The 11,109-nt window shown below is 48.9% G+C and overlaps 1 protein-coding gene across 13 annotated transcripts in view; it reads left to right on the top strand.

Moving 5' to 3' along the window:
- LOC125763345 (uncharacterized) overlaps window positions 1-11,109 on the top strand; it is a 97,676-nt gene that overhangs the window by 24,272 nt on the left and 62,295 nt on the right. For 11 of the 13 annotated variants that reach the window (XR_007418341.1, XM_049426372.1, XM_049426375.1 and 8 more), the window contains exons 2-5: window positions 201-498; window positions 573-756; window positions 5,146-8,224; window positions 8,972-10,585. Coding sequence is in view for 12 of the 13 variants with exons in the window: in XM_049426372.1 (XP_049282329.1) it covers window positions 234-498; window positions 573-756; window positions 5,146-8,224; window positions 8,972-10,585 (5,142 nt within the window). In the remaining variant the exon portion in view is untranslated. Of the gene's footprint in view, window positions 1-200; window positions 499-572; window positions 757-5,145; window positions 8,225-8,676; window positions 8,848-8,971; window positions 10,586-11,109 lie in introns of those variants that run through there. The other 2 variants (XM_049426382.1, XM_049426381.1) reach the window with 2 other exon arrangements.

Below are 11,109 nucleotides of genomic sequence, written 5' to 3'. Positions count from 1 at the left end.
AACACTTGGTGCAACTAATCTCCTTTGAAGGGTTCGCTTAGGAAAATGAGACTGTGCCATTCAGCTCCCGTCTCTTTTTTGTAGGTATATAGGGCAAAAAAATGGAGGACAACAATTACAAAAAAGACTTAATAAACATACAACGAATACGATATTCTGTTCTTCGCGTTATATACGTGTTATGTTTCTATTCTTCACAGGGTGCTCTTGCGGAAGATGTAGTAAGCGTCGGGATGGAGCAGAACATATTCGACGTATCGGATGACATTTCGTTCCCGTGGTTGCCGGCGTATGCCGAGGCAACGGAAGCGAGTCCACTCAACACCACCAGCAGCCGGATGCTGGAGACGATCGTCGAGGAAACATCCGACGATGACGATGGGCGCGATAAGGACCAGGGTGGAACGCAGCAACCACTCAGCTGGTCCCAGTACGATCATGTCTGGAGTTCCGGTGGTTCGGACGCCGAGTCGGTGATACGCGTCGAAACTCCTTCCGGTATGCGTAACAAAAACCTTGCCAGTTTGCCTTACCACTTACATCACGTACCCATTCTTATGCTTTCATTGTAGATCAAGACACAATGTCCGAGCGCGATTTCATCTGTCCACCGAAGCGTCGGAAGCAGGAGACATCGTTCGGTGATGAGTTTCTTGGTTCCGATCTATCCACCATCTACGGTAGACGGCCGCGCATTTGCGAACCGGACGGACTGGAAGCGAATGAATATTTCATGAAGCGACACAATGAACAAAGGTACGTCAAGTTTGTCGGTGATAATCCACGCAGAAAGTACGAAGAAAGACGATAAGCAAAAAAAAACATGACTTCCAGCTTCCATTCCTTTGGTTGACATTTTGAGATCATTTCACGGTCGGACGTGAATGTTTTTTTTCTTGCCTCTCATCTATTACGATAGCCAAAAATGGGTTGTCTCGGGAGACTGATGGTTTTACATCGCGGGATTTGTAAACATTTTCCAGGGAGAAACGTACAAGCCATTCGAACACGGCATGAAATGTATATTTAATAGTCCTCACCGACATTCGTGAGGAATGCTTTTTAACGTCCAATGTCACTATTGTGGTACGGAATGGCACCTTAAATAATGATAAATTGTTACTGCAAAGTTGACATCACTTCAAGACACTGTTGCGGATCGTGATTGAGAAGTTATCATTGAGAGCTTTGCTATTTCCACTAGCAACAAAACAAGCTTCAGGTACACAAAGAAGTGGTTGGAATTGGGTACAAAATATACGAATGAGTTTCAGTTGTAAATTTGAAATTCTATATATTACAAAAGTGTAATGTAAAGTACAATATCAAAAAGAAATTCAAACTTGATCCAACAACGTATGTTTTAAATTTGTTGAACCTATTCCCAAGTGCTAGCGCCATCTATATGTGAGTAAACGTAGCTCAATGGCGCCACCTAGCGAATGGTTGTTTAGTTAGCGCCTGATGGTATGCAATCTATGCTACAGCATACCTGCATAGGGTATGTATCTGCAACCGTAGCATTATGCTGCATTTATGTGCATCAAATCAATTTGTGCCAATTATAAAACAAATTAAAACCGATATAGAACAACATTCCAAGCACAGCTGAATGGTTCTTTAATTGTTTTTAGTGTACTACTAATATTCTTTTTAAATAACAAGTCCATATAGGATTTGCCATATCATAGAACGTACCACAGAAATTTTGTAAAAGTAAAAAGGGAAGACGACAAATCAAAATATTCTTAGCTGTTTACAACATTAAAAACAATTCTTTTAACATGCCTCAAGAGAGGATAATGTTCGATCCATTTTCGTTCAATTTGATCGTTTTCTTTCAGACGTTCATTCGTTTTTCATTTCCTCATTCAGTGCCTTCTTCTCTTTAGCCCTAACGTAATGGACATAATGTGCTTCCTGTGGTCCTCTTCTAAAACACTTTCTATGCATCCATCAGCGCACGAGAGCGTAAAACGATGGGAACTGACAACTGAGTGAAAATTCGTCCCGTGCACTATAAAAGACGCAGAAGATCGACAAGCACATATACACAGACGGACAAAGTTCAAGGGTCTTTTACTTGTGGGATCGAGTGGTTTCAATTCCGCGCTGTGATACACTGTTTGACGGTTAAGTGAAATCGGTCACAATCGACAACTTTCCTTGCTGTGGTTTGCGTTACAAATCGAGCTCCTTCCTGTGCCCGATCTGTACCCATCTGCAGCACATTTGTTCTATCGAGATAAAATTCATAATCAGGTCGTTAACCGTTTCCGCACGCCCTTGGCAGTGCGGCTTCCGAAGGGTGGAATCATCAAAATATGCGACCAAAACGGATTAAACGTTTGCCATACATACCGTACCGTTTGCTGTAACTGTAAAGCAAATTTACGCCGTAGAAGCAGCGACACTGGTGAAGCGTTGCTGCACAAAACACAAACGATCCGCGGGAGGATGCCAACTGTCGACGGTTATTAAAGTTGCAGTTGCGGAGACAATGTGACAGTAATGCCCCCGTTTCCATTGCGAGGTTTATGTGCATATGCAGCAGGCCCGTAGACTAGACATTGCGTCGTCTTTCTCTTGTGTGCGCTGCAATGGAAGGTTCATTTGCCCGCAGTTTTTGTTGGTCGATTTGACGAAAAGGAATGTTCTTTCATCGTCTCAAGAATTTACTGGTTGATGAGCACCAACCCATCGTTGTAGTGGGCGCTCTGCTTATCTAATTTCTTCTCTTTGACCACTGTCACCTTCTTAATTGACTAATGGTTCTTGTCCGATAAACGACGATGCAAAGCAGTCTTGGGACTTAATCGCTTTCCACAACTGTACGGAATGTGGTAGTGGTTAAGCGTTTCAAATAACCTCTCGTTATTCGGTAGGAATTGAAACAGCCCCCGCATAAATTCTTGGCGATGTTATTTTTGGGGGTTTCTGAATAAAAACAAATCGTCCAATCGTGCACCCATCACGCCCGGCAGGCCCCAGGTTTACATTTGCTTTTTTTGCATCGACCATACGGTGCAGTGTATGCAAATCACGTGCAATTACGTGCGTTACCCGGGATCTCTATCGGGTGGTTGTCGAGCAAACTCGACACATTGCCGTGCTGAACAAGCAAACCAGTCAGGAATGCAAGGCAAATGTGAATTTGCGAATGACTAAATACTACGCCTTAGGAATGATAACAACAGATCCAGCTGTGTGTGGGGGGGTTAGCTTAGAGGCTGAAGGTTAACAGTGATCACTCGAAGATCGAAATAGAGAGCGAAAATATACAAACAGTCGTCTTTCATTTGCAGTTGCCACAGTTGACAGTTTTGAAAACATCGTACTCCATCCTCGTGCGACTCTCGACACCAAATCCATTGCTAATGACACTTGGTACCGAGGAGTGTCGACTCATCTGATGGCATAGTTGGTACAGATGGTTTATTAACGTCGGCGGATCTTAACGAACACATGCAACCAGCGTACCAAGAGCACCCAAGATGTACGATTTGCATGTCGGCATGGCGAGCTATTCAAGTAGTATAAAAGCCCGAGGTCGACACGTGTGGAGGATTGCTAGCTTAAGGCGAAACTCCTCAGCTGAGGAGGTTGGCAAAGCAGCTTGGAAACAGTAGCACACAAAGACACAGTGAACCGATCAGAATATACGTGATCCCGTTCGAGATACTCAGAGTTGGGAAGCTAATTTTGAAGGTCCGACGATACGACTACTTCTATCTGCCCGATCATCATCCACCGTCGCAAGATCGCACAAACAAAGATCACCATTGTGTATAAAAAAAAAGCCATTTGGTTTGGTGCGTTCCATCGTTTTGCGACTGCGAAAGATCTCACAAACACGGTCCCTTCAGGCATGTCAAAATCGCCGGGTAATTGGACCACGTTGTTTCTTGGCTGCCTTTTTTTTTTTTGCTCTCACTCTCTTCCACGCTAATACCACGATTCGGGTAACGTGCCCGTAGAAAAACCAGCGCAATGAAAGAGAATGTAGCAACACGCGTCACAATCCGTGAACAACGTGTTCCGTGCATTATCCCCACCCTGACCGGGTGGGTCCTCTGCTCCCTCCCCAGAAAACGGTCTGTTTGGGCGAAAGGTAATTTGGCAACCGAAAGTATATTTTTCGGGAAACGGCAGTAGTTTTCATTTCGGGCCACAAATCGAGGCCAAACAAAGGGGAAGCGCGCATCGTAAAATCTCGACACCTGGGTGGGAGGCGGTACGGCACCATTAGAGGGGTCGTTGTTTACATCAAACTCGCAGCTTCAATCCGGTAACATGGCACACGCATGGGAAACGGACGAAACCACGTTCCAGAGTGCACGCAGTGTCCGTCAAATTGTCCAAAAATGTTCCACTTCAGCCCGGTAATACGGCAGGCTCAGATCGTTGCCACTATTGATCGCTTGTGAAGTAGTGTCTCCGGAACGGCGGGACAGACACCGTAGGCAACCCCACACGATCGTTAGGGGTGAGTTTTTGTTGTTGTTTGTTGTGCTTGTTTGCGTGCGGCTATCAGACTGGTTGCGGCTCGCTGTGTAATAGTGGTGTTGGTGGTGGCGACGACTCGCGACCGCGACAACGACGCTAAATGTGTTTGCCTCGGTATACCGTCCGGTCGGTTACGCGCAGCGCTACTACACTCGCTTAGATATCGAAAGACGCGCGCACCGACAACCACGGACAGGCCGCCTGGCACGTGAAGGTGCTAACGTGAAGTGTTTTGGATCTGGATCTGGTTAATCGCTGTCGGTCGATATTTTAATTATTGCACGTTGGCGTTTGTGTTGCTGAAGGTTAAGGGTGTGTGTGTGTGTATGGGGGGATGGATGTACACACGTACACGCATTCAAGCACCCAAGGTTTTTTGGAGGATTTTTCGGTTCCTTTCGACTCGCAACACTCCAAAGTGGTAGACAGTGAATAACTAAAGCTTCATCCGTACGGTCGCAACGATCGACGGCGACCGGTAAGAGCTCGTAACCGATCTCGTTAAACGAATTCGATCAATTTGATTCAGTTCCCGTTTAATAGAACCCGTCACCCATCCCGGTGGAATACTTGCCATTGCTAATTTTCAATTTCCGTCTCTTTTTTCCTTTTCCCATTGTGCCATTAATACCCGCATAGGTTACGATTCGACGAGATTGGACATGATCTATTTACCGACTCGGATAGTCTGTCGTACGCGTCGCTCAGTCGCTCCTCGTCGCTGATCCAGTTTGAATCGTTGGAACGGCAGCTACAGAATGAAACGTCGGTGAACCAACATCCACTGTCCGGATCTTCGCCATCACTGTACACAACTGAATGCAATACCGCCAACTCGGGCACGTACCATGAGACGGGTCGTGGTAAACCAGTGGCACCCACCATTAACGGTGGACCGGCTGGTAGCAATCTGCTAACGACATCGAACCTCATCCAGAAGAGTATCGCCCAGACGGCACTCAACATCAGCGACTCGGAACTCTACTCGACGTCTTCCAGTGTGAGTAGTACCGGCAGCTGCAGCGGTCCGGATAGCAGCAGTAACGCCAGTACGAGCACGAGCAGCAATAGCAGCAGTAGCAGCGGCTTCCGGTACACCGATAACCGCGGCGGAGTTGGGAACGATCGGTTGGTGGATCGAGCGGTTGACTGTGGCACGAGAGGTGGTGTTGGTGGTGGTACGACCACACCGGAAGACGCCGGTGATACCGAGGAGGAACTGCTCAGTGCGACCGTCCGTTGCCATTCGAGCCGCTGTTCCGAACGACAGCGGCATAGTGGACGTGGCATTGCCGCCCGTAACAAGAACTCGATCGAGAGCCTTAGCGAGGATAGTGGATATTGTGATCATTTGCAGCAGCACGGTGGTGGCGGTGGAGGCAGTATGAACAGTGGTGGCAGTGGTGGTGGACTGCGCGCACGCTCCAAAAGTTTGACCAACTTCGGTTCGGCCGAGAATATAACGTTCGTGTGTGGTAACGGTGGTGGTGGGATGTTTCCGTCAACACTGCTGCCGGTACCGGGATCGTTGTCGGTGACGCAGCAGCAACAGTACGAACAGCAGCAACCGCTTAGCCTGGACTGTATCGCGATGGAAGTGCGCCACGTGGCGTACCACGAAAACCGCCTGTCGACGGTTTGTGACGTGGATGAGGAGGACGAGGAGGAGGAGGAGGAGGAGGAAGGCCGCGGGCAGGAACACCACTGTGACGATGGATGCAGCAGGGATGCCAAATGCAGCATCTTCTCACCAACACCGGCAACAATCGATCGGCAGCATGCGCCACCACAGGCGCAACTGTGGACGAATATTAATAATGGTACAAAAATAGAGCACGGTAGCGGTTCGTGTAAACAACGGACGGGCGTATCGCGTCAACCGGGTGTGGAGTCTGGCCCACGTACGGTGACATCGATGGCGTCGTCGTCGCGTTCGGAGATTAAAAATAGCACGCCCATCGGTCGTACCCGATTGCGACCGGTACTGTCCCTTAGCGCACCCGATCTGCTCGTTGGGGTGGATCGGCAGCGGCGGCATCGACGACAAACGGATGATCGGACCCCGTCGACATCATCGGGCACCGTTGGTCTGTATGATCCAATCAGTTTTACCGTGTCCAGCGTGCCCGAGTGTTTGAACCTGTACGGTGGCGGTGTATCGTCGAACCGATCGCGACACGGCTCTTTTGACAGTGATAGTGCGTCCGGTGAGTTCGTTCGGCACGGGTACGGTTACGCGGGTGTGCGTGGTGAGTCGGTAGCGAGCAAGAACTTTAATCTGTATGATTTACAACCGCAGCGGCCATACACCGCACCGGTCAAGTGCGCCAAGACGGTAACGTTCCAAACGGGCAGCTGTACCAGTAGCCCGTCCCGACCGAAACAGAACATTCGCGCCAGTTACGCAAATCTTACCGCCCTCAACTACAGTGACGACGAGGAGGACGATCCAGTGTACGGTGGCCGTCGGGGGCATGAGTACTATCTGAGCCGTAACACGTTCCGAACGAGCAGCGGCACTAGACTCGGTGGAGGAAGCCGTACATCGAACGCGATTGTCCCTCGAACGACCCTGCTAACTGTGCCAATGGATCATCACCAGCGAGGACATCTTCCGGAGAAGCCAGACGTAAGCGTGGTAGAGGTAGAGGAAGAATTAGTGGACGATGAGGAAAGTAGCATTTTCCCGGTGGATCGTGACGAGAAGAATGTGTTCAACTCGCTGCTGGAAGAAATGTCGGCACACTTTGACCGCAATCTGTCCATCATAAACGATCAGGCCGAGGCGTACGAACCAATCGCGGCCTTCCTGCACGAACAACGCTCTTCGACGAACGCTTCCGGTAGTGCGCGTCTCCATGCCACTCTTGGCATTGTGACTCCTCCGCAAGCTCCACCACGCCGAACGCAGATTAAAACTAACCCACACGTTCCCCAGCAAAGCACGGCGAGTCCATCGGTTCCGCCCAAGCTGACAGTGAGTCCAGTGACAACAGTTGTGACACCACCTCCACCGCCGGGAACCACTCGTCGAAGAACGTTCGATCAGGATCCGACCAATTTGGTCACCTGTTACGCGGCCAGCCTCGAACGTTGTACGTTCGATCCGACTGAATCGTCCACCACTAGCCTCGGTCCGGCGAGTGATCTGCATACTAATGGTGATGTTGTGCTGCCCCGATACGTGCCAGTTCCGGTGAAGCGTGAGTTTGTGGCGAGTACACCGAACCTGCACTACTATCATGGAACGGTTGCGGACAGCGAAGGTGTTGAGGACAGCCGACCGGATCATCACAACTCGCTGAGGAATGTTTCAACCTGCCGCTCGACTGGAAGCATATTGGCGACGGCTTCGAGCTCCCGATGTGGTCTTTCGAAGGGCGTCAGCTTCTGCCCGATTGTTTCGGAGATCATTTGGAAGAGCACGGGTAGTTCCGATCTTGAGCCGGACGATAATGGAAGCGTTATTTCGAATCAAGACTTTGCGATCGACATCGACGAAGATGATTTCGAGGCGGATGATCTCGATCATATGAATTTGCAGTTGCAGGAAAACGGTCGAACAGCTTCTGCTGATGATCGTTACGCGAATCCACATACTGCTAACATTCGAACGAGTTTAGACGAAGAACGCAGTCAACGAAATGGTGTGCCAGAACGAGAACATACGAATATTGAGCGACTGTTTTATTCAAATAATCTCCAGTCAAAGATGAAGGTACGTAATTTTTAGTTCTTTTCTGGGTTTGGGGTACATTACACGGCGTACAATACTAACATTACAAGTTTTATTGACTTTTGATAATTTGTTTTGAAGATTGAAACTATTTTAAACACAATTACCGCGTTAAACAGCATTTGAAATCACGTTTTTAATCATTACATCATTACAATAAACATGATTCGTTTGTAATGCAAGATCGAAAGTCGACATAAGTGGATATACAGCCAATTCAGTCGACATACATGATCGTTTACAGGAGAGAGAAACAAAATAGGAACATTGAAGTGCATACTGAGAGAAAAAATGCAGTTGTAAAATTAAATTCTCTCCATTTTGCACGCGATGAGAGCGATCGATCTCGTTGCGAGAGGGAGACAAGTAAACTTTTCTGAAATAAAAGAGCGAAAACAATGTAGGAAAGAATAGGAAACCGTTTTGCTACTCTCTCGCTCTCTCTTAGTCTCTTTCGAATGTTCACGATCAGTTTCCGACAGTTCCGACGGCATCATTCCGACACAGCATGCTTACGCGATCCGCAATTGTCTCTTTATTTTGTGTCCGGTAAGTCGACAAAGCGGTTCGGTGTGAGGTTCGGTCGCGTTTCGCGCACAGAGCCCGTAAAGAGCAGAAAAGAATAGAAATATAAACGTTAAATTTAACTTAATTTAAATATTTGGTGCTTCTACTATCACTTAAAAGCAGTGAACGCAACTGAAAGCATTCTTCTATTTTCGTTTACAGAGTGAAGGTGAATTGTATGCGATGATCCGAGAAGAGGACGGTTATGTGCAGCATCCAACAACGCTGATTGCGAACGATCGTACCGAGATGATGCAGCTGAACGGTGCAAATGGTGCTGGTGTAACGATGACCTCTAGTGATCTATCGTACGGTGGTGATTTATCTAGTGCCGGACATGCAAGCCGGATCAGAATGAGTGATACGAATGGTGCTGGTGTAGTGCTGGTGGCAGAAGAGCGTAGAAATGGTGGCAACAGTAATGGTGCAATGGCGAGCAGAAATCTTATCGCCGGTGAGCAGATGCTTTTAGTGAACAGTGGTGAGCACGTGCAGGGCAAGGTTGGGTCGGCAGCGACAATGCCGAACCAGTATACGAACAACAGCAGTCTGATAAAGAACTTCAAAAATGGCAAAGCAGAAAAGAAGGGCAAAACCTTCCTATCGCGCATTTCGTCCGGCTTTCGGTTTTCGTTCCGCAACAAATCAAAGAAAGGTGCCACCGGTGCGGTTGGTGTGCTGAAGGAATCATCGAGCTTTACCGCACTGTCCGCGGTAAACAATAATAACAATATAAGTGCGAAGGTCGGCCGTGGTGGATCGAGCTCCGCAAGTGCGAATGATAGTGCATCGGCCGATTTCATCTACATTCCGCTGAAGGATCCACGCAAACAGAACCACAGGCCGGACGAACCGCCGTCCTATTTGCAGCGCCAGATCAGTGCGGCCGGTGTGACGGTCGATGACAGCTTCACCGGTGCCGAGGACGAACCGGACGATTGTGAAATAGCGGTGACGCGACCCGGTGGCGGTACCGGTTACTACCGATCGGATTCAAGCACAGCACTGAACGGTGACGGTGGAACCGGTGGTGTGGTAGGCGAACCGGGACGGGGTGGCACAGGGAACCACGTGTTGAGCTCCAAGCCACCGCTACCGAAGCAGCCACCGCGCGTCGTCGGTGTGTGTGCGAAGCGTTCCAGCACCTCTCCAGCCTCGCTAAAGCACGCACATGCGCAGCGAGCCTCGTCGACGCCACCGAGGGAAACCGAACAGGACGAACTCGACTCGACCACGACGACGGCGACGATGTCATCGTCCTACTACCAGCGCCGTAGCCCATCGCAGCATCAGTACGCGGCCAACGGTTCTTACGGTTCCTACCACGGTGGCGCCGCTGACACGCTAAGCATCGAAGGATACGGCGACGAGGACGAGTACTATTACGGTGCGGGCGGGGACGGACGTTTAGTGAACCGCGGCAGCATCATGGGTAGTGAGCAGAAGATCGGTCTCATCGAGACCAACCTGGACACGCACGAGACCATCATCTCGGGCAAGACACGCTCGCTGATGGAGCTCGGCGGTGGCCAACACTATCGTGGCTATCATCACCTGCAGCAGCAACAGCAACAGCAGCACCTGCAGCAACCGCCGACCGGTACGCCGCACGGCCATCATCAACTCCAGGTACACGATCCTGACCAGCGTCCAACGAACGGTATCAAGGATCATCACCATCACCATCACCGGCAACCCGGTAACGGCGATGGTCCCGGAAGACCCCACAAAAGCATGGAGTTCCTGTTGGACAAGGAAAACCAACGTAACGTTCTGGTGAGTCTCTTCCTTAAGCGGTTTCTGTGTTTCTTCGTCAGTACGCGTCTCGATCAGAGCTTGTAAATTAAAGGGATGATGTGTGTGTGTGTGTGTGTTAACGGAAATTTGGGGATACGATGGGTCACAATCTCGTCTACGGTAAAGAAGTAATAAATCATCGAAATGTGAACGGAATCGAATGGACTGTGGTGTGTCCCAATAGACATTATACTATTGCGTGCTAGCGTTACTAGTTAGGTTAGAAATGTTTCCATATCGTTAAATCAACGGCAACCCAATAAACTGATGTCCTTTTTTGGAAACGAACTCGGATCGGGACTATAAGAAGGCAGCATAAAACACAAAATAGGTATCTCGTTGGGTAGAGAATTGCTCTTACTGTCACTTTCTACTCGGTGATGATTAGTTTCAGAGCGGTTTTTTTTCTTCGCTCAAATCGGACGAATGGAATGTTCCTATTTCTACGTCCCATACAATACGAAGAATGGTATGTAGCAAGGTTTTTCTTTCTTTGTTCCCAG

Source organism: Anopheles funestus, chromosome 2RL, assembly GCF_943734845.2.
Source record: "Anopheles funestus chromosome 2RL, idAnoFuneDA-416_04, whole genome shotgun sequence".
NCBI lineage: Eukaryota > Metazoa > Arthropoda > Insecta > Diptera > Culicidae > Anopheles > Anopheles funestus.
This window is presented reverse-complemented; position numbering and strand designations above follow the sequence as displayed.